We start from the raw sequence: 24,636 nt of genomic DNA, 5'->3' as shown, positions 1-24,636 counted from the left end.
TCCTCTTTGCAAGAGAGGGCACTCCGCTGCTGCAGAGGCAATAGAGTTAGCCAGGCTGCCTTGTTTTAATTTCTCCCCTCAGACCGTTTTCAGATTTTCCTCTTCGTGTGATCTTGTGTACGTGCGATTTCGCTTATAGATACAGTACGATGAGTTTAGGCTAATAATGCGTCTACCGGTATTACAGATGTGGCGAATTAGGATTCGCGAAATTAGTTGTTGTATCAAACAATACAATTCATCTCTTTTTTAAGGCGTATCAATTAAGCATGTTATAATTAGTCTCTATGTAACGTATGGGATCACTGGGTTAGTAAAGAATGGGTTAATTAAGTAGTAGTCGTTGTGCGGTAGATTGAACACACTAGTTGCGGATATTGTATCGTGTTTTCTCAAATCTCGATCTTAAAATAATTCTCGAAGTCCTCAGAAGAATCAGAAGCATAACCTGCAATTTCTCGATAGCGGATTGCTGTGAATTAAAAAAAAACTGACTTTCCGTGTTAGATCTTGTTTGCATGAAAAGACTGCACTGATAATCGCAGTGAACAGCGGCCCCATGGTGTTGCGCCGAGTTCTGAGAAAACGCTGGGTACTCGGGGTTGTGTTTGGATTGTCCTTGATCTATTTCTTAACCAGCACGCTAAAGCAGGTTGGTACCTTCAATGCTTGACTTAACCCTACTTAATCTAAACGAATATTGAGATTTCTAAACCAGTTTTTTCCCCTGCATTTGCTCAAATAAGGGTATTGCTACCAGACGCCGTACTCGTACTACTGTACTTTTTGCAGGAGGAGAGAACGATTCGGGACCGGACCCTTCTCCAGGCTAGAGACCCGGAACACCGCATCGCTTGGAAAGTGCGCTTCAACCTCGGCAACAGCAGCAGGCAGATCACCCAGTGCAGGAACTCCGTTCAGGGCAAGCTGCTTCTCACAGACGAGCTGGGTGAGCTAAGACCCACAGCCATCATGACAGGGCTTTCAACCAAGTCCATGGCATTAAAATGATCAGGTTAAATCCTCAATAAGCGTGCTATACTGACCCAGTTAAGTGCAAAATTGCATTAATAGCTGAAACGCCAGAATGGCCCTGTAGCATTGGGGCAATAAACCCATTTTGTAAATGCTCTCATAAGAGTGTGGAGAGGTTTTTCAGCTCCTACATTATGAAGTCTCCTCATAGGTTTTATCTGTTAGTCCATAGCAAACATCACCATGGCTTGTCCATCAAATGGTAGTGTAAATGTTTTAATTATTGCCTGCGTTGATAGCTTATTCACTCATATAGTCCATGAATTAAAAATAACAAGAATCGGAGTACGTGAAAACTTCTGTCTCTGTCAGAGTAGAGAACCAAGTGCCTTTTCAGTGAAGTATGTGAGCTCACCTTTTCTGGACAATGATGTACAGTATCAACATCGGGTATCTCCTCAGGCTACGTCTGCGAGAGGAAGGACCTTCTGGTGAACGGGTGCTGCAACATCAATGCAGGGAGCACCAGGCAGTTCTTCTGCAAGAGCTGTCTGTCCAATGGCTGCTGCAGTGTGTACGAGTACTGCGTCTCCTGCTGCCTTCAGCCAGACAAGGTGCCCAGACCGCACCTTCAGGCACTCGCTGGGGTCCGCCGCGGAGTTTGGAAAGTCCCGCACGAATGAAATAAAGCCTAAATTAAATATTGTTTTGCCGAGCAGCCTCCGATGTAGAAGCCGAAAAGAAAAAGGCAGGGGCCATGGGCCGAGACAGTGGAAACTTCTGTCTCTGTCAGAGTAGAGAACCGAGTGCCTTTTCAGTGGGAATCCTGCCGCTAGTTTGGTTTTTCTTGTCTGACAAGTCGTGAAAAAGCAAAAACGGGAAAGGACTGAGTGAAGCTGGCCAAGAGCCCTGGGTGTCACGGTCCTCAGTTTCCTCCAGGATGAGGCGACTATGCAGTCTGAGGCACACGTAATTAAACATCCGGACAAGTTTTGTTTTTAATATTCATTAAAAAAGTGCTTGGGCCAGTGAGATATGCAAGACGGGGGGGGGGGGGGGTAGTGTTCCTCAAAATCCTTATATTCATGCAAGTGTGCTGTGGGATGGAAGTGCTTGAGAAACACTGCGCTAAACTTATTCAGTATAAATAAACTCCCCACAAGACATGTCGTCCTAGAAAAGGTTCTAGGACTAGAAAAGGCTAGAGGTTCTTTGTGAGGTTTTGCTTATAACCAATTTATTTAATTTATGTAGTGTTAGTACCCATACAGGTTTACAGGCTTCACTTGCTCAACAGAGTTGGACTGAGATGAATCTGAAATGTTTTTTTTTTTTTCCCCCACAGCAACCTCTTCTAGAGCACTTCCTCAACAGGGCAGCTGAAGGGTTCCAGAACCTCTTCACGGCAGTGGAAGACCATTTCGAATTGTGTCTGGCTAAGTGCAGGACCTCCTCGCAGGTGGGCCTCGACCATTACTATCTGAGCAGCGCTCGGAAACGTGGGGTTCAAGCAGTGTTGGGGGCACGATCGCCAGCCACAGCAGTTTGGGGAATTGCAAACGTGTGCAGCTTGAAGGTTGCGTGTTCCTGTTGGATGTTTGCCATCGGAATAATTCAATTTAATTGATACTCATTGATATCAATAAAGGAGTGTGATTAATGAAGGCTTAATATAATCTTAGTAAACTCCCTTAGGATTATATATATACACACTGACAGACCACACTTAAAGCCTATTACCGTTTTAAGAACTCTTTAGTTTTGCAATTGGTGCACTGGAACCTTGATTTATCTGATGGCTTCTCTACATCCATATCCCAGGTCTGTTTAATTAGGTTTATTATGCCAGCTTTAGCAAATACACAGTTCTTCATTAGTGCAGTTATTAGTCACAGCTGGTAGAGGCTATTAAAAACAGGTCAGAGCATCTGGTATATAACATTGAGTCTGTTAAGAACACTTTTTACATGTGGTAAAGTAAAACAAAAGAAGTAACAGAGATTGAACCATTTGCAATACTGTGGCTCTGTTAAGATAATTCATTTGAAATGTTCTACAAGTACCACTGTAGAATGATGTTGACAAATGTAAAAAAAAACTTTGGCCTTTTGTGTCTTTTAGCTAGACAAGCATATTCATTAATCTGCATTTAAAGGGGAACTGCAACATTTTATATTTCGGGGAAAGAAAGAATCCGCATTGATAAGCGTTTTTCAAACCACAATGAAAGTAACATATACACAGTAATTTGTAAAAACCTTCCAGGTATGTGCAGCGCCATATTCTGCAGTTCAGAATGATGCAACAAAACTTCGATGTGCTGATGTGGCCCTATTACTTTATAAATGAGCAGGCTTGTACTATAAACACATCTCTTTTAATCCAATAGAAATATTACTCTCCACTTCGAAATGGTTTTGCTGACAAATACTACTTGTTAACTCTGCATGCAGATCACATTGGAACATTTCAGCAGCTGCACAACCTTGTACTTATTTGCTCATTAAGTGAATAGACATTGTCATTACTGTGACTAGCGAGCGGGAAGGGCTCTCTAACTCTGCGTCACATCGCAATTTGCATGATCTCTCACTCTGCGTCACATCGCAATTTGCATGATCTCTCACTCTCTCGTGGCGAGAACACAATGGCGACTTGCAGTACTTTCACAACATTCGCAGTTTTGTGTTTAATTCGAAATTCGTAAAAATTGTTCGATACCATCAGTGGATTTTTTTTGTTAAGAGATTTAATAACCGGTCTGAGAAATTGGGACTGTAGTTCCCCTTTTATGCAGCACAAATATGTTGATTTGAAGAATACACATATAATCATAAAAATAAGTTCAAATGTAGGAATTTTGAAATGTTTTTCCCAGCTGTTACATCGGTATTTTTTATTCCTGCCGCCACTAGAGTGTTCAGCATGAGAATACCTACAGAAATCCACAGGCCAAGTACTGCTATGGAGAAAGTCCTCCGGAGCTGCTGCCTGTATAGTCCTGCTGCCTTCAGATTTTGCAGAGATGGAACAAAAACATTGCCGTGCGGACAGAGTACCATTCATCAGAACCGATGCCAAACGTTGGTCAAAGGACTGTGACTAAAAGGGAAGAGGACACTGGATTAGAAGGGGCCCACAGACCTCTCCCTGTCTCCAGCTTTGGAGCTTTCTCTGTGGGGGTAAAGCATTTCAAGAGTGTGATATGCATTTGCTTGCTGCCTTGAAGGAAGGAAGAAGAAGCTGATGTACGTCAACCATCTACTAAACACCGAGAAAGAAACTTCCGCTTTGAATTTACACTTCATAAGTGCAAAGAACGCTTCATTACATCATCAGTGATGATCATCAGGTTTCACTAAGTCATCCAGGTTGATTTCCACTTCAAAAAGAACAAGGATTGTATAGACTCAGTGGTGCAACATGCCTTGCATACAGCAAGCTATGGCGAATGTACTCTGAATACAGTGGTGCTATGTGTTCTGTGGGTGGGTTCAGAACTGCAGATATCAAATGTTTGGATGCATCTCCAGTTTTGCTGTTTCTCATTAAAAAAAAACACTAAGGAGTTCGATCACACAGGACAATGTGTATCATGTTTGTGTTTTGCCATTCAGGAAAATACATGCAGAAATTGAATCTGGTTAATTGTATTTTGAAGTGAATTATTTCCTGTTCATCTCGATGTACAGTTTTTTAAAGAAAATGTAATTTCAGATACTAAATGTGTACGTTTGAAATGACTGGATTTTTTCCCCTAGCATTGTAGTTACCCAATAATGTGCTCGATTGCAGGTTTGTCTTGTTCTTTATTTGGTGGAGCCATGGCAAAAAGATTATATTGGCTCACTAGATAAAAGTAAAAATGTTTCAAATGTTTGTATTTTTTTGTTTTCTTGTTGTTGTTGTTACTTGGGTGATCACTCCGATACCTCAGTCTCCTTGAAACTGTATAAGAGACCAAGGACAATTTAAAAGTTGTTGTCGTGATTAATAATATACATGCACATAAAAGCCTGAGTGTAAGCAGTATTATGTGTTTATCTGTGTCCTAAAAAAATTAATTGTACTAGAGGTTGAATACTAAATCTAAAAATTACTAGTATTCTGTAAAGCAAGCTGATGTTAAAAAATGTTGCTTGGCTTTTTGCAGACTTGGGCATCAAATGTCTGGGTCATAAAGTACACACTATCAGTACAATGAATGATATACAGCAATGTAATATTCCTTGGTAAAATGCTATTTCGTTTTATAATTGGAAGTTCACCTAATGTTGATCAATGAAAGAATGGCATCCATTTTTCATAGCCACTCCAGACTATCTCGGTTCTTAATTAATTCTCAGGCTCATTAGTCTCCAGTGTCATTAGAAAATAGACAATGGGCTTGATATCTACATTTTAGAAACTGGCTTATTCAAAAAACGCTACCCAGCTACTGATAATGAAAGGCAAAGGCCTCTGTTTGACACTGCTGAATCATAAGACTGTTGTCTGTGTGCTTTTTAAATGAAGCTTAGACATGAGATGCAGGACATATATAATGTAATTTATCTTCTTGATTACTATCAAAAAGATAACGGGGCATGATAATTAAATAACATTATCCATGTGTTTTTTTTTTTGATGCTGTTGATTAATGAGGGTCAATTGTTTTTCTTTGTAGAATGATATAGCCCAATTGATAAACCTGGTGAATTTCATTTAAGAAAGTGTTATGGAACTTTGGTGGAAACCTTACTGTGCCAGCTAGATAATGAGTATTCTCTTGAGCTGCGTATCAGGTATCCTACCCAGGGCTAAAGCTGTGTTTTTTGGCATCTCTTCAGAGGTCCTTGTATGATACAGAATGTACTAATGAAGTTGTATTTAAAAAAAACTATCAAGTCATAAACAGGCCATTATACATCTACCTGAGTGAGCTCCTAAGTCTTTGTATTTAACTCTGTTCTAAGTATGCTGGTTATCTGCAAATCCCCCCAAAATGGTAAAAAGAGCACAGGCAGTAAAGCTTACAGTTATAGGGTCCTTCAATTGTCAATTATCTTAGCACCACATGTTAAAGTAGCCCTATCTCACTTTAAGTCCAGACTACAACCTCATTTTTGTATTGAATACACTTAGATATTTATACTTGTGTGGCTGCTGATGCTATAGATTTCTACCATAGGTTACAGTAAGCAGTTTTTGCTGCACAATGTTATCTTGTTCAATCCAGAAATGTCACGTCCACTCTATCCTCCCAGAACTGCCTTGTCCAAACTGGTGTAAGTGGCTAGATCACACTGGATATAAACCATACCTGCCCTGATAGGGACACATTTCAGATGGCAAACATTGAATCCTGGGTGTTCCTGTCTCCTCCAGCCCCTGACACAGCTTCTGTCCTTCCAGAGACAGTCCTCTGAACCATGGAAATGCTGAAATGAACATAAAACTTACAAAACTTACAGGAACTTGTCTCCTGCTTAGAAGGGAGGCAAGCCATTAGACATACAGGAGACAAGAAACAGGAACAATGTGCTTAATAGTTATTCTTAATTTTTTTATTATCCTTGTTCTGTTATTAGCTTATTTTATTGAATATTTTATTACCCAAATATTCACTTGCCCAAATATATACAGTATATATGTATTCCCACTAACCACTATTCATGTACCATGTGCTTGTAAAGCATCCTGTGCCAAATGGGTGCAAAGGGCTGTTATCCAAACTAAAAAATTAATTGAAATGCGATTTCAATTAAATTTCAAGTTGCTCTTCAAAACAATTAAAAACAGATTTAAAAATATAAGTACAGTAAATGTTTTTTATAAGTATTTTTTAATTGTTTACTTCTTTATGCATATTCACAATTGTCCTCTGCACATTTGAAGAAAACTTTATATCATCTAGTGGATTGCATAAAAAATAAGCCCTCTACTCAGACTTCCATGTGAGTAATCATTGCTAGTTTGCATGCCTAGCATAAACAGTACATCTCATGAATGTAAAATTCTGCAATATCGTTTTACAAATGGTTCAACAGACTGTTATACCTACACTCTGGGTCCATTGTTAGCTGTTAAGAATGTTACCACAGTGTTCTTTTGCAGTTTGTTTCAATCAGGACTTAGATTGAAGAAGCAGAACAAACAGCTTATTTTAAGAGTTCAAACAGTTCATTTCATAGCAGTAGCATTATCAGTAGCATTTTGTTGAAAGAGTTGAGATAGAGTTGTCAAAGATTGAACATGCTGTTATGCTAGGGATAACAAAGAAAGGTAGCAGGTTAAACTTCCCCTAAACAGAAACTGAAGCAGTTGTGAAATTTGCCAAATTGCAAATAAAAGATTATTTATTGCATGATCTGATTTTTTTGTTTCTAATGATCTTTTAATTAATGGGATGTTGTGAGTTTTCTCAATCGAAAGAGATGCCAATGGGACAATGTCAATCATGTAGACTTTATTATCGGCACGAACCTTAACAGGTCTTGTCAACTCTATACCAAGCCATCGTAGTAACTGTAGAAACTAACACATTTGATAACAATGATAGTTGTCAATGACTTTGTGGTTAAAACACAGGTCTAACAAAACTGAAGTATCTCAAAAGGTTCCGGAATCACAGCGTAAGGTGGTAACCCCAGCATCAACCCACTAGCCACCAACACTTTATTGGATTGCTACGATGATAACGGTTACCTTTGCTTTCACAAAGCTGAACAGCATCGCTAGATGTCAGTATAGCTAAAAGAACAATTTAAGCTTCTTGATTCATTTGCCTGCCCTAAATGCCCAACAGTAGATTGCATCAGTGTTTGACAAGTAGCGAGTTATCTACAGTGACCCTAGTCCTAGGGACAGTAGTGTTACTTTTATAGGGAGCTCAAACACTTCAGTGTCTAGTGACCTTGGAACAGTTGTGATTAAGACCAATTTGGTCAATAAGTGGCTTAATAAAGGCACCAAGAGATCGAGTAGAATTAAAGCAAAAAAAAAAAAACAAGGACTTGAGGATAACTGTTCTGGTTAACAAGGCACAAAAAAAAGTCCAGGGTACTTCTACAAGTTTTAAAGTTAAGTAGAGCACACTACTACTACTACGGGATTTTTAATCAGAGAATACAAAATTAAAATATTTAATTTAGTATCACAACAGGAGATTTACCTTTAAATTATTTAAATTACTTTTATTTAAAGTATTGGCATCATATGAGCCGTATTGAAGGTGAAGTTAAGTTTCAGCCAGAGCTTGGGTGAACTGTTATTGCTCTTGTCGTGAATATTTGCTGTATCCATTAAAGAGAACAAATACCAATACTCCTATTTCACTTTTCATTGTATTGATTTTGTTAATTTCGTTTATAGCCTCATATAATATAGTTCTGTCTTGAAGGTCGATGCTTATAGACCTAAATGTCTAAATGTTTCATTGTGCAACACAAATAAAGTAACCAATAGTACCTTACTTGAAATAGCAAATACAAGTAACATGACCAACAAACACTGTGCATATCTTAGTCAACACTGAATTCTCCAGTTGTTGGAAATACGCAAACACAGAAACTGCAAATGATGATATTTAAGACAACATAACCCATGCTCTGAAAGATTCTTAACACATACTCTTAATTACAGTATGAATTTTGATTTTACTTTGCTTGAATGGCATAAAGGCAATCTGTTCTGAAAAGCACTTTTGTATTCCTAAAAGCATTGTGAGTGCTGTTTATAGTACTATACAATACATATGACATACTGTATATAGTACATAGTACAGTAGTACTGCAGTACAACTAAAGTACTATGGTACAAGGGCCTCACATACAAGCAACTGGTAAACACATACTCAAGGCCCTTATTATTACACCTCTAAAATGTTACTTTAATTACTATTTAAAATATTAATTGCATGCATTTTTCTGGTATGTTTTCAGTTCATGGATACTTTAATTTTTGTAAAATCTAGTTTGATCACAACTGTGTACCTCTGTAACAACTCAATGCTAAAATTAAAACTTCAAAGTTTTACAGACTTCTAAAATTCAGGTAACATCAAAACTAATAGTCAACATGTTATGCATTTAGAAGTGTGTGGTTACGATTTCAAGGCAGTAGAAAATTTCCAATAAATGTGTTGTCTAAACCTGAAGAGTACAACTACAGGTAAAACAATTAATAGCTCAGGTGTGAAAACCCCCAGGGAACTTAACCCACAGTGACGTGGCCTATGCCCTACTATGGTAGAATGAGTTTACAAAACCACAAAATGATAAAAAGGGGCAGAAAGCCAGAGGGGATTTCCTGAAAATTGTGAAAAATCCAAAAAAACATACCTGCTTATTTTCTGGTTTGTTTAATGAAAAACAAAAAAACAAAGACCCATTTACAGTAACTATGTCAAAAATAGATCTGGAGGCTGTGTGTGAGAGTGTGTTGGTGAGAAAGCTGCCTTTGACACAGAGTTGCCACCCTACCAATACCTTCACCACTTAGAGACAGTGTTGGGGGTGAGGTGCCTCCCCCCTATAATGTGGAACCACATCCACCTACATAGATGTCACCGATGATATAGTCTTTTCCCCTTCCATTGCAAGTGATAATTCCCTATTGTCTATTTTCTAAAACCTTGCCTTGTAATGACCTTTAATGAGTAACACCATGCTCTACATAGATCCATTATTGCTTGTTTCCAGAAAGTGAACTTCTTTCATTGACACATCACCTCGATTTGACCAATTCACTAATTCTGATCCATGCCCACGTTTTCATGGGAAGCACTGATGCATAAAACCTTAATTTGAATACATGAAGGAGTCTGACATGTCCCTGACAGCCTTTCTCTGTCTGTTAATGGGTCAAAGTATTAACGTTTCAAAAACTCCATGTATCTTGTATCCAAAAGTATTACTACAATCTTATGACAATTGTTTTTTTGATAATGTTCCACTTATCATAATCAAAACACATTCTCAAAAATGTGGTTCCACTGGCCTTCATAAACATATTTTGATGAATATATAATTTTCCTCCTATAGAGGCATGTCACTGAAAGACAGCTTCAGTACATATAACGCAAGTGGTTTCTGTGGTTGTTACTTTGCCTAGGTAGGAGCAGATATGTGAAACAGTGTGAGAGGTTAAAGAGGTTACTTTCACTTCAGCGCTTTCCTATGCAATTTGTCAGTTCTAAATGACATTCAAACATGAATTTCAGCAAGTTCTTCTGTCGTAATTTGGCTATGTTACAGAAGGGATTTTGCAATTAATAAAACCAGAGGAATTTCCCTGGGTAAGTGAAGATCAAAGTCTTTGGCTTAATACATATTCTAAAGTAAAGTCAGATGTAGAACAGCACATCTGTATAATCTTGTATTATCTGTAGGCCTATAACTACAGAGTCATTAGCAGCAGCAGAGATAACAAATCAATACTTTCAAGCTTCTGGCCAATGGTGGTGGAATGAAAAATATCAAAGGAGTTCTTCTTTTAAGATAAGATATAAGTTGAGCCCTGCATTCAATTTTTGTTTGTGCCTTTTGTTGCTTTGCTTTTCAGTGGCTCTCTTTCCCCCTTGCTGTTTAAGGTCAGTGTGAATAATATGCTGCTTCAGTGGGATACTACGCTAGTTCCTTCAAGTAGATGGCCACTGACACAGGCGAAAGCAACATTGGAGAGGTCTGATGTCTCAGGCAAAAGCCACAGAACATTTGCAGTCTGTCTGTAACCTTCAAGTGGCCCAAAATGCACTCTCACACCAAAAGTCAGGGCATGCAAATGTTGTTTTAAACTTTGTTTATCACGAAACTACCTGAGCACACATGGGCCATGATCAGTCTCCAACTGTCCAAGCAACCCGGTATGGCGCATTTCATAGAATTCCTAGGAACGGGTTGGAGACCAAGTTTATTAAAATTAGCATTGAAAACATTGGAAACATTCCAGACATAGTTGGGATCCACATGCAAGCTCACTCAAAATCCTCTCGAATAGAAATAGATACTTGAATATCTTCATATCTGGTGCCAGTGTAGTTCACCTATAAGCTATTGTGCAACTAGGCAACCTGCTTATCATCATACAATTCCCCAGGCTGAAATATGTGAAAACCACAATAAACAATGCAAAGTGCTCTTAAAATGTAAAGTTTCAACAAATATTAAACGTAATGTACAGTATGTGATTTCCTCAAGGCTTTTATGTAACATGTTAAACTGTAAAAGAAATGGCTTGTGGAGGTGAACGTAAGCAAACAAAGAGTTTTGGTATATACTGTACAGTATTAAATTGTGATGCTGAAGTTGTTAAACCTTGTAACAGTTATACAGAATGGCTTAAGCAAAAGCATTCATCCTGTGACAGACATTTCAGCAACAAAGGAAAAAAAAGATTCTATAAATATGTGTCTTATTTTTATCTACAGACAAGCTGCTGAGTAATCTAGACTAGACAAGCATCTAGTGGCGTGAGCACGCAGAAACATTTATGAATGACCATCACCGCTGAATAGTATTATTTCTCTCTGAACAGGGTTCAAGCCTCCTCGTCCTAAAACCTGTTTATATTTCTTTCAATTATGAGTTAAATGTAGATTAATTCACACCCTCAATAACCCTTAAAGAGGGAATTTGAAGATTTGAAAATTGAATGACTGTACAGTAATGTTACACACAAAGGAATATGAAAATATAAGACTTTTGCAGTGTGGAGATTTATCTCAAAGCAGGAAATATATCAGCAAAACAGCACATTGATACAGTGTTGATATTAAAGTATTGCTGACGACCTCTAAAATGTGATGCAATTGCAAGCTTCTTTGCCTTCACAGACACAGCAGTAAACTAGAATAAACTTGTTCTAAATATGGGCCTAAATCACAAGGCATTTAAACAAGATACTTCCCTCAAAAGCCAAAATGAAGTCTACAGATGTGATTTTTTTGCAATAACCGGTGCTTTGAGGAAATCTCTGTTGAGATAGATACCATGAGACTATATCCTTAATCCTGTTCATCTTACATCAGCAAAAAACTAGGTTTGCAACTTGAACTCAGACACAGCAACCTTTTCAGTAATTCAGTCAAATTCTAATGGCAAGACTAGACAACAAATACAAAGGGATAACTCGCTTAAAGTCCTGGCAGAGGAAATGAGAAAAGAGCACGGTCACAACCCTCTTCACTGAAGAGGAATGAACCAGGGAGCTGCTACAAGGGAAAGTCCAGGTGGAGGGAGGGATGCTAGAAAAAATGGACCCAAAGTTGTGAGCAGCCAGTGAGTAGAAGAATTTGACCTCCACCTGGACATCTATTAAATAGCACCATATGTTCTCCCTATCAGACCTGAACAGAAAAACACAAACATTTCTCCTAAGATTTAGCATTTGCAAAACTTAATGCAGAATGCTTGTGTGCACCATTCGCTAGAGAGAGAGGGACTGACTGATGAACAAAGGAACTCATGAATGTTGGTCTGTGAATTTTGGAAGTTTTGCCTTGAAGAGTCTGAGAGAAGCAGTATCGTTCATCTGGAGGTACAGTAGGTGAAGCTGTTTAGCTGCTCAGCTAGGATACTTCAAGATGAAGTTTAATCATCAGCTCTGAAAAAGCTTAGGGTGTTTTTTTAACCTTACAGCTGTGTTTTGTGTGACTGCTGGCCTGGACCCTGGACTGTACGATACTGGAAGTGAAGGTGTTGTCATAATTCATCAAATTATGTCAAAATTAGGTTTGGATTTTTTCTTTGTAAAGTGTGATTAGGTTGTGTAAAAAAAAAGAAAAGGTCCACAAAATGTATTAATGACTCTGACAAAGCTGTAGAAGGTGGGGTTTCTTTGTAGCTGGGAGGAAGCAGACTGGCCTGTGTGGTGGGCACTGAAACGAAGGCTGGAGTTTGACCCCCCTGAGTGTAGCCTGGTCCAGTTTAGGTCAGAATTGTGGGGTCAGTTCTTTGCTTTAGATCAGAAGGTGAAGGGGGAAAGATGGATTGATTTACAATGTAGGCACTTCAATGTTCCTGCCCGTTCCTTCGGTGTGTTAAAACATCATCCTCCAGATCTGGAAGCTGGTGGCTGATCAAGTTAATTTTTAACAGTGATTTCATCTTGTTTATTCTTTTTGTAGCACCCTATTGAAACATTTTTTACTCATCCCCCTTCATTCAAAGGATAGCGCTTGACCTTTAAGGCCAGTAATTAGCAGCTTTCTACGAGTGTACATGCTTCCACCCTAATGCAGCAAATTAACTGATAATGTAAATAACACATTTAAAATGAGTCTGGAATAAATCCCAACGTTGAATCACCTGCCAATCGCAAGTACTTTCTTTGCCAAGGGCACCTTCTGTCTACCCAAAGGAGCCCTGCTGCCAAGTACTATATGGGTGGCTCGAACTTCTGTTTTAACTTTGAGTGCTACAGTATGTTAAGAAAGAGAAGAAAACATGTTTCATACAAAATCATCTGCATTCACAGGAAGACATTTAGCCAATAAAATGCCTTTGAAACACATAACATTTATTTTACAGCTGGCCACTTCAATGGTGGAGCTGTTTTCAAAACATCACAGAAAGACTGTTCTTGGGTGCATTAAAAAAATATAAATCTCTACACATTTTTGTATGCACACAGATTAATTCCGTTTCTTCCACAGCAAATACCAAAGTGGTATTTCCACTGCAATTAAAGAGAAACTATGTGGGGCAAGATTGTTTTTGAGATTATGCTCTTTATTTGATGGGGCTGCAGTTGGGTATCATTTATTTCTGTTTTATATAATTTTTAAGGTGACTCAAATTTTGGAGAAATCAAAAGACAGACATTACAGTATCTCTTTATTGCTCAAGAATGTAAGTAGTCTCCTTCCTATCCCTATTCCTATAGACACAATAGTCTGATATCATAAAGAGTATAAGAAAAGTTAAAAATGGGAGGAGGCCATTTGGGTAATCTTACTAGTTTGGTTTCTAGTAGGTAATTTATCCAATGGCGCCATCCAGTTTCCAGACATAGTTGGGATCCACATTCATCTTTCACCGTTAAGCTTCAATAAATCCATTTGGGTTGACTTTGTCAATACCTTTAAGGTCTTGAATACTTAGGTCAAGTCTGCTCATAGTCTTTTGTGCTCAAGACTTTGAACCTGGCAGTGTTAGGCATACCTTTAAGGTAAGGAATATACTTGACTGATTAAGTTTCTGTTGTTGCCTTTTTAAAGAACTCCAACAGATTAGTAAACAGGACTGAGACTTTCCTACATGTCCCAGGGCTATCCCCCAAAATTTATCACAGCACTGAAAATCCTCTACTTTATTTTTAGCTATTATTTCCATAACCTTACAAATAAACAAGACTTATTGGTCTATAATTTCCTCGCTGGAGTTTTCCCCTTTTTTGGTATGTGTGCTATATTAGCAATTTTCCAGTCAATGGGTATTACCCCTGTTTTGAGTGACTGTTGGAAGAATTCTGTTAATGGTCTATAAATAGCATCCTTCAGCTCCTTTAGTTTCTTTGACAGCCCACTACTCTACAACTGTGTACAAACATGGGGGCAGATTCAACATTTGAAGTCATATAAAAAAGAATTTGTGTGATCGTGAAAAAATGTAACAATTTTGGATGAGTTTTTGAGTCTTAATATTTCCTTTCAATACCAATTCATCAAGCATTAACAGACTAAGAGTTAAGGACTTGTTTGAAGAAAATAGCTCAAACCCCATAACCGGTAAAAATTGACAGATAAAATAATGCCCACAAAATTCCAATATCCATGGAATGTTAATTTAGTCATTGTTTTCTGATTAAGTTATAGTCTTAGACAAGTAAACTAAATTATTTTCTGACTGAAAATGTCAGATGACATTTTAAATTAGAAAATAATCTTAAAAATAAATAAAATAAATAATAGGAACAAGAACAAGTTACTTTTACAGTACTTAATTTTCTTGAATTATGCATAAGACTGTAACTGCTCCATATAATTTGTAAAAGAAGCAGTGATCATCTAGTTAGTTATAATAAACATAAATACAACAAATAAATAAATAGCAGTATTTAAAAAAGTATCTCAGTTGTGAATTGTCTGAACTGTTAAGTGGTTTTTACTTTACACAGAAACACACAGAAAATCCCCTTGCATGTCACAGCTACTTTCTTCCTATACAGGGACTGACTTACTTCACCAATGGGATGTGGGCAGGTTGAAAAAAGTAATGCAAAATGCACAACCTTTATCTACAATTTACATATGGTGCTCATATAAGACACATCCCTGATATTGACAACTGATTCTTATAAACTAAAACTTCTTAGGAGGCTCTTTTTAGAAAAATATATCTTTCCTTAAAAATGCTAAAAATACATTCAATTGCCTGAAGTGTGCAAAGAAACATAGTGTGCAAAGAAAGTTCCGTTGTCATCCACACGTCCATTGTACTTCCAAATGTTCAAGGAATCTAGGAATAAGTAAAATACAAAACTTTTGAAAACTCATTCTCATTCCAGGTTTGAATACAATTTTCCAGATTTACATTCTGTTGCACGCAGAGAGCTGCCACCTACTGGACTGCCAGCATTACTTACAACACAGCTTACTGAGTGTTGTAGGGGGCAGACTCAACACAGGCCTCCTACAGCATCCGAGCTTTAATAACATGAGGCTTCGAGGTGGGAAATCACAGACGATACCCAAACAAGAAATGATGAGGACTGTTTGAGCACTGAACAGGTCCATTTCTTCTTTTTAAAGCCATCTGCGGGGTAGTTAAAATGTATTTCTTTCTTGGGACCAGGAGTATTATACAAGTTGTGCCAAATGCTGTCCACGTGAGAAATCAGGTCTTCAGTCCTTGAAGCAGCCACGGCCAGATTACTGTGAAAATCTTTTTCTAAGGGATTTTGATCCTGTTGCTCCATGAGATAAATCTTCTGCAGTGTGACATTGATGAAGGCAAGCCCATTTTTCACATGGGCAAGTTTCTCTTTATCACTCTTCGACTTGTTTAAAATCTGGAGGTCAGACTTAGACTCCATGCCCGTGCACAGCTCTTGCTGAAAGTGTGTCAAGTTAACCTGGAATGAGAATTTTAAAAATGCCAACGTTTAGTCCCAGCACCTTAGCAAAGATAAACGGGCTTTTGTCTTTCCCATGGAAAAAAAGTGTAAAGGGCACTTGAAAATGTTTCTCCCTGTGTCCCCAGGCTAAATTTATGCTGGACTTATAATATTAGTTTTCAGAATTTGCAGTCTCACAATTTATGTTTATTTATGAGCCTTGACTACAGTGTCCATTAGGCTGGTAAGGCAACTGGGAGAGGGCTTCAGATTTTTTTCTCAGATTTCAAAGGTTATGGAAATAGTGTCCATGCTCACTTAAAATGTTTTAGGGAAGGCTGTCATTTCTCAAGGCACAAGAGAGGTATTTTTCAGAATGTTGCATCTTAAATGATGCTTTGGATTGACTGCAGTTATTCAATAACCATAACTATTAGTATGGTAATGTTAATTAGCTTGATGACACTTTTATTGTCCCCTATCCAGTGGATTTCTATCTGAGAGCTGTGTAATCAAGGAAGTAACTCTCATATGACTTTGCTTGGAGGGATGCAAGGTTAACATGTTCCCAGACTTGGTGCTGTGTGATTAATCACCACCTGGTCCCTCATAAAGCTGCCTAAACACATGACAGGGTGACAGGCTGATAGGCAAAGGATGCAGAAATTGTGTGAATAGGAAATACCGATGATAAAACTAATCTCCATGTCTGTTGCATATTAGATTTACTGTATTTTAAGCAGTTCTATGCTGCATCTCCTGCTGTGCTTAGATGCACAAACTATTACAGAAATACAGTAGTTGACTCTTTAAAGAGTTTTGAAAGTGCAAAACAAAGATGTGGAATTCCAAAGCATATCAGAGCTAGTCAGTGCTGAGAACATAAAAAGAGCTATTATCTTTCTCAGTGTTCTACCCTCTCATTTATGGTTTCTTTTCATGAATGAAACGTACTATACTTCTTCAATGGGAAATAATATAAGCTATTGCATAAATGAAGAATCACTGCAAACTCATACTGTAGCAGGGCTGCAAAACAAATAAATGCAGAGCTAAAATATGGTGAGGATTAGTCCTTTAATCACATTTAATCACAGTGAACATCACTACATCCTGACTTCTACTAAGTGATAGAAAATTATTACTTTTAAATTTACTTTGCATTTGAATCCATTTAAACAAATCGGGACTCCTGAACACTGTTAGTCAAAGAACAATTAAAATATATATACATAACTTACATATTGAATTAGGAGGTGGTTCATGTTTTTTCTCAGGAGGTTTGTTAAGTTTTTAGCCTTGCTGTATTCTGTAATGTTGTAGGTCTTTGCTGGTGCAGCAGTGGCTACTGTCAACATCAGGCAGAAAGCAAAATATGCATTCAGAAGTCCTAGGGAAAAAAAAGGGATGTTTGTGAAATTTCTCAAAAGACGGTGTACAACCAAGGCACAGAATTATTAAATACCATCAAGTGGAAGTGCATGCTGTGGGAAATGTCAGCATGACAGAACTAGTCAAGTGTACTACACAGAGGATAGCCTGCAGAAGTTAAAAAGTAATAATATGCAGTCCAGGCTACGACTGAAGCTACGATGTTAGCACTGGCATTTTACTTAATTAGTTCTTCTGATATTTCTCTCTTTCCTTCTCCTTTTTCTCTATTTCCAAGGTTCCTTTTGTGAAAATGTTGGAAGAATTGGTTGCAACACAATTACAGCAAGGTCTTCATGAGGAAAAGATTTACATTTTCAGAATGCAAAACACAAACGAAACAAACCCGCTAAATAAATTCAAGGTTAGTGCATTAAGTAGGTCGCCTGTACAGTCCTTAACAATATGACTTTTCTGTCTTCTTTCTACTTGGGAATTAATCTTTGGATAAAGGCTTGTGAAGCTTGTGAAGCTGGGAAAAATAAACTGTACTGGACACATAATGCACTTGTCAAGAGATGTTAGTTTAGATGGAAATAATACTGAAACAATTAAATGCCCATTTTGCAATATTCCAAATCACATATGAACTCCAAATGAACACATAACTGTTTTTCATTTTAAAAACATGCATTAGAAAGTGCTCAATAAGTAGTTTAGCAACTAATAATGATATTACTAACAACTCACGTACTTATATACTCATATAACAGTATAACAGTGATATTAGTTTTTATACTTTTATGATGTTGTGTATTGAATTATTAGTGTAAAGCTAATTGAATATTCACGTGAATATTTGCCCAGAAATTCATTTCAAACCATTCCTATAAGCATGCTCTTTTCTAAACTAATCTTTGTATTACAGAGCTATACCAGTCACAATATGTGGAAACAGAGTTAACAAACATAAATATACATAATACATAATACTTACCTGTTTTTGACTTCATGAAGAGAATCCAAATATTTTATTTTTTAATATATTTTTATATATATTGAAGCAAATTCCCTGGGACTTTTTCAAGAAATGGTTGGATGAGATTCTTAGGTCATTCAAGATGAAACCTCTCTTATATTCTTATGTTTAGGAGTTAAGAGCTTCAGTCCTAATGAGTTAGCTGTGTGAGAAGGTTTACTTTTATACTCCATTTACTTAGTCATCATACTACTGGAAATTATGACAAGCTGTGATTTCCCTTCTATGTTGGAAATACATGATTATAAAAACTGTTAATGAAAGATAAAAATATTATACCACTGAATTATAACATATATTGTTATATATATACTGTTATAAACACAACACATTGGTGGTGTTGTCCAGTGTGTGTTTCTAAAATCCCAAACCAGTCTCCAGCATGTTGGTGCCACATATCAATTTCATTTTGCTTACTGTGCATGTGACAGTCCCTTATCGTCTATGAATTCATGGATGCTCAATTTGTTGAAAAAACATGTTTTCACTTTTTCAATATTTTCACAGTCATTATCAAAATGTGATTTGAAAAAAGGTTACCAGGAATTTAATAAACATCAACCTGAAACCCAAGGTGAGTTTACCTTTAGGAGGACATAGAACAGGTTTTATGTTAAAATGAACCAGTAGGTATCTTTACAGCTTGAAACACTGTTAAGTGTAAAAACACTGTAATATAAACTCATAATACATCTGAAGTGCTTTACACCTAAATCTGCTTCACTACATTATGGGTCAGTACAGTGCAGCAATCTAGTACAACAGAAATATTTTTAAACAAGTTAGCAGCAATTTGTAAATTTGACCAAAAAATGATTAGTAATAGAACATCAGACATATTTTCCTGCTAAAGTAAGTTCATTGCACTTCTTAAATACAGACCAATTCCATGTAAATAGTTCAAACACATTTAGGGCCGTGTTCATAAAGCATTTTGACATGTCTCAGTCAAAATTGTTTTTGCAAAAGAAAGGCTAAATCCTGCCTTTACAAAACCCAAAAGTAAATCCCAAATATCTTCAAGGTTTACTAAACTAAGATTTCTATCTCTAATAGGGGAAAGTCAAAGTTTTAATTTTTGGGCAAATAAGTCCATAAACTTAGTGTGCCAGTAAAATCTTCCCCAATTTGGGACCTATATTCTAATAAGTCACTTTCACTATAAAATAGGCTTTTGGACATCATGAAAGGATGTGTCATCTTGAATACATAATTGAAGCATTCAAGGCTTCACCAAGTCCCATTTGGAGACCATGCAAATGCATCCATACATTTTCTAAGGACTTCTTCCAGTTCACGATTGTGAGGAATTTTGTGCCTGTCCTGGCAAGCTAAAGGCACAAGGTGGGATCTACACAGGGAGGCCATACAATCTCCACAAACTTAGGACCCCAGGTCTGGAATTGAACGTAGGACCCCACCTCTGCAGGAAACAATGCTAACCACTGTGCCACCACGCCACCCCCATTTATTAGCAACTTATATTTATCATTTGTAATAACTTGAATTTATTCTTTCATCCTAGTCCAATGACTAATATAATCATAGTAACTCCCACCTCTGAAAAGAAATGTTAACACTCCTCTGGCTTTAAGCCTATAAAAAAAGGATCATTACGACACATACTTATATCTTTTGCATATCTCTCCTTCACCGCAAGTCAGCACTTTCCGAGAAAACATATTTATAGAAAGTTTGTGATGTCAAGACAATTATTCACTAAATAAAAATGATGACATACATGTATTCCTAAAAATGTCATAATGGTTTTCCAGAGGAGTTTTGTCATATTTATAGCCATAAAAAGAATTAAGCCATTCCCTTTCAAAGGAAAGCATGCCATGAATTTGTTCTTCTGTTGCAGATCACCCCAACTCCTGATCCATGAGAGCCTCAGTCTAGGTAATCACTAAATCATAATTTATTAACGTGGTCCCAATTATATTGCGAACTGTTGCTGATTTGTTCAATTAATTTTAAAAAATTAACTTAGGTCAGAGTACCCTTCAGGCCTAAAAGACCATTTTTTATCTGAACAAATGACTTTCATAAATAATCCAAAAGTTCCATGTAATCTTAATGTTTTTTCAAAATAAATGATTAAGGGAGCCCTATTAGTTGAACTGGATCAGTGCTCTTCAGTCCCAGGACTGGAGATCCCTAACCTAATGCCTTTAACCTTAAATCTGTTTGTTTTGCAGAAAACAATATTGGAAAGGTTGTGAAACAAAAGAGAAAAATTCTACATGAGATCTTGTCAAAGTAACACACACACCTTCCACATTTTACTCTCATTTATTTTATAAAAATGTGTTAATTACATTTATACAGAGAGCCCTGAAAAAGTATATAAATCCCAGTAGCAATTAATATTATTTTATTCATATTAATATTTTCTATATACACAACCTACCCCTCATACTAGAACCCATTGAAAAAGTAATGATTTATTAAGTATTAATTTTCTTTAGCCATGGCAAATCTAAATGTATTTATGTGCATAACATTACCTTAATGAACCACACAATTAGTTGAGTGGCCTCTTTCTGTGTACAGTAATTGTGATCATCATGATCTAACACGCTTTCTATCCCCAGGACTAGTAATGACAATTTCCCCATCTTACAAGATGATCCCTCCACTGGTACCCTTTTTTCCCGACCACCTAATCTGCAAAACCTTCTTGTTTCACAGCTCTCTTGACCGCCCTCAGTAATCATCTACACCAGGCACTTTCCCCTATTTACGTTGGTGAGACAGGAAAGAGACTGGGAGACCATTTCAGTGAACATGTCAGGGCTGTGAGGATCCAAGCCCACAATTTCCCTTTTCACCATGATCATACTGAATTATTCTGAAACTAGGATCACACTTTCCCCCTTCTCTCAACAACAGATTTGTTTCCTTCTAATCCTCTCTGTTCATTTGCATGTTTTGAATTCACCCCTCTCTTTACCTCTCTCGACCTCACACCACCTGAGTGTCAACACTGCTTCTCTCCTGCTCCTGCCTCCTCTCCACTCCCAGTTTTTGTTCTCCCGTGCTTTATCAACTGCCGGTTTTCCTCTCTCCCTAACAACTGGAGGAGGCTCCACAGCCGAAATGTTGTGTCTTTTCAATAACCCTTTACTTGTTCCAAAGCTACAGTGGTGTGAAATCACTTTTTCACACAGGGCCATGTAGGTTTGGATTTTTTTTAATAATAATAATATTATTAATAATAATAAAAACCTTCATTTAAAAACTGCATTTTGTTTTAACTTGTGTTATCTTTGTCTAATATTTCAATTTGTTTGATGAGCTGAAACATTTCAGTCTGACAAACATGCAGAAAAATAAGAAATCAGGAAGGGGGCAAACACTTTTTCACACCACTGTATATTGGAGTGGCTTAATAGTAAGTTAATGTCCTTGAGTGAAGCAGTCAAAGTCTGGACTGGTACACTATTGATAATACTGTATTTGGAAAAGACTTGAACACTACTGTCCATAAGTGATACCCAAGCAATGCAAGACAGCTTGAATGAATCTACTAAGAATAATAGGTGTAAATTAGCACCAAGCCAGTGTGCAAAGTTGATAAAAACTTACCAACAAAGAATTGCAGCTGTAATTAGTACAAATTAATATATATATATAATTAATCAAAAGAGCTTCCACCAAATATTTGGTTTTCGTATTTGGTCATGCTGCACACATTTCAGTTTTAGACTTTAGTGGTGGCTGACATTTACTGTAACTTATCTTAGAAGTCTTCAGTTTGAGCATTCAGGATTTTCCTCAAATATTATGTTTCAAATGTGTGTATCAAAATTCACAAAATGAGACACCAAAGGAAGGATCTGAATACTTTCACATTGTATGTTCTAAAATACTTTGAAATAAATAAATTAGTACACAGCTAATTTGTGATTGTTGATTGTTAATAATGCCAGTGAGTGTGGGGCAAACTACTTTATTAAGAATTATCTCAGAATAAACTATGTTACCAGGACATTTAAACTGCTAGTACATATATTAAAAGTAACATAATATTCAAACATAACCATCTATGACTAAACAAAGGTTATTATTTAATATTATCATGTGTTATTTTATTATACCATAATAAATGAGTTAACCTGATTAATGCATGGACTGAGTATAAGGCTCACAAAGTATTTTCATCTACAGTATAAGCATTTTCTTTGTGGCCCATCTACTTGGTATTAGTTGACATTTTGATTAAAGGCAGAACCCGGGTCTTTTGTCTGCTCAAGTAAAAACAAATTACCACCATGTGTGAGACATGAATAAGACTTTGGTAAAGGTGTCATTAACAGAAATGATTGCTTTGCCCAAAATATCATCATCCTAAGAGAGTAAAAATCTTTACACATCTCTGTTTACATTGGTATCATCCATCCCATACATAGTGACTTTCCCTCAAACACCTTCAAAGTTTGTTTAATTTCTTGGACATATTCTTAATTTAGAAGGTCCAGACCCACTAAAAGATACTAATTAAGAAGTCTTAAAAGAACTAAAATATTACTGAAGAAAGCTAGACAATCTTACTGCTAAGATGACAGAGAAACCTCAAGCTACTGATTTAAAGTTAAAATTCCAATTCTAAAACAAAATATTGATAAGGACATGTTTTCTAAAAAAAACAATAAGTAAATGAACAGTGGCTAAGATGACTTGGATTTAAAATTTGTACACTCATATCAAACTCTCTGATATGCATGGGTGTTCCTTCCAACACTCAATAAATCACTTATTGTAAACTCCCCTTCTTCTGGTTCAGACACCTGTGTTGGGTTTGGTTTCTTTCTCTCACTTTAGATATGAGTTTTTCTCTGATGTCCACCAAAAAGAGTCTGTTTAGTGGAATTCTAAACATTTGCCAGGCTTTTAACAGTGTTTTTCATAGTAAAAAAACCCTTCAGGCAATACTTTCCACTGATAAGCCAGCAGCCATATCACCATATCACTGGTCAGTACCTGGATGGGAGACCTCCTGGGAAAAACTAAGGTTGCTGCTGGAAGAGGTGTTAGTGGGGCCAGCAGGGGGCGCTCACCCTGTGGTCCATGTGGGTCCTAATGCCCCAGTATAGTGATGGGGACACTATACTGTAAACAGGTGCTGTCCTTCGGATGAGATGTAAAAACCGAGGTCCTGACTCTCTGTCATTGGTCTGACATGTGGTCATTAAAAATCCCAGGGCATTTCTCAAAAAGAGTAGGGGTGTAACCCCGGCGTCCTGGCCAAATTTCCCATTGGCCCTTACCAATCATGGCCTCCTAATAATCCCCATCTATGAATTGGCTTCATTACTCTCTGCTCTCCTCCCCACTAATAGCTGATGTGGCGTGAGCGTTCTGGCGCACTATGGCTGCCGTTGCATCATCCAGGTGGATGCTGCACATTGGTGGTGGTGGAGGGGAGACCCCATTACCTGTAAAACACTTTTGAGTGGAGTGTCCAGAAAAGCGCTATATAAGTGTAAGCAATTATTATTATTACCTTTTCTGTAATTTACAAGCTCCTGTCATCACAATCCATGAATAAAGAACATTTTTAGTTATTTATACAAAACCTTTGCATCCTAAACTTTTTTTCTGATTTAAAAAATGTCTGTCTTTTTATTTTATTGGTGGAATTCACACTATGGTTTCTATTTTAATGAGATGTGTCTTTGTAATAGAATTAAATGATAATCTCTACAATCATTTTTGTTTATTATTCAACAACAGTCATCAACCGAAGGAATTTTGTAAATGAGTAATTACAGTAGCTGAGTAAAATTCTCATATTAGTCAGAGATTAACGTTATAGGTGTGGACAACACCTGCTTTTGAACTTTTTATCAACAAGGAGATGCAAACAGCGAGAATAAATATCAAACTTTTCAGTTGTAACTAGAAGCTTAGCTGGAAATTCACTTCATAAAATTAATTGCTTTTGCATTGCAATACATTCGATTGATGTATTTTTCTATTTTCTTCAATTGTTTTAAACTCTCTCACTTCCATTCACCTATAGTACATATAATTCTAAACCACCCCACTGTGCATTATCATTTTGTGTGGTAACACTCAGCACACGTGCACACAAAAGAGGTCTATCTGCACACTTTAAACTACAACTTTAAGTTGCTCTCCTCTGTTTCCACATACACAAAGGAAATGGAATCCCAGCTCTCCAGACTGACTCAGAAACCGGATTTCGT

General features: G+C 37.1%; 1 protein-coding gene and 1 long non-coding RNA gene across 2 annotated transcripts; one reads left to right on the top strand and one right to left on the bottom strand.

Moving 5' to 3' along the window:
• Window positions 1-17: 17 nt before the first annotated feature.
• Window positions 18-5,887, top strand: spring1 (SREBF pathway regulator in golgi 1). Its single transcript, XM_006640183.3, has 6 exons — window positions 18-117; window positions 508-652; window positions 793-949; window positions 1,438-1,589; window positions 2,321-2,434; window positions 3,891-5,887. The coding sequence occupies exons 2-6, from the start codon at window positions 560-562 to the stop codon at window positions 3,972-3,974; spliced, it is 600 nt and encodes a 199-aa protein (XP_006640246.1). The 5' UTR covers window positions 18-117; window positions 508-559; the 3' UTR covers window positions 3,975-5,887.
• Window positions 5,888-14,968: 9,081 nt separating this feature from the next.
• Window positions 14,969-18,477, bottom strand: LOC107079780 (uncharacterized). Its single transcript, XR_011182980.1, has 3 exons — window positions 18,380-18,477; window positions 17,253-17,401; window positions 14,969-16,029 (listed from the first exon to the last, which is right to left on the bottom strand). It is a non-coding gene; the product is annotated as an uncharacterized lncRNA (long non-coding RNA).
• Window positions 18,478-24,636: the final 6,159 nt, after the last annotated feature.

Source organism: Lepisosteus oculatus, chromosome 22 (genome assembly GCF_040954835.1).
Source record: "Lepisosteus oculatus isolate fLepOcu1 chromosome 22, fLepOcu1.hap2, whole genome shotgun sequence".
Lineage (NCBI taxonomy): Eukaryota > Metazoa > Chordata > Actinopteri > Semionotiformes > Lepisosteidae > Lepisosteus > Lepisosteus oculatus.
The sequence above is the reverse complement of the archived record's forward strand: the minus strand, read 5'-3'. Positions and strand labels throughout refer to the sequence as shown.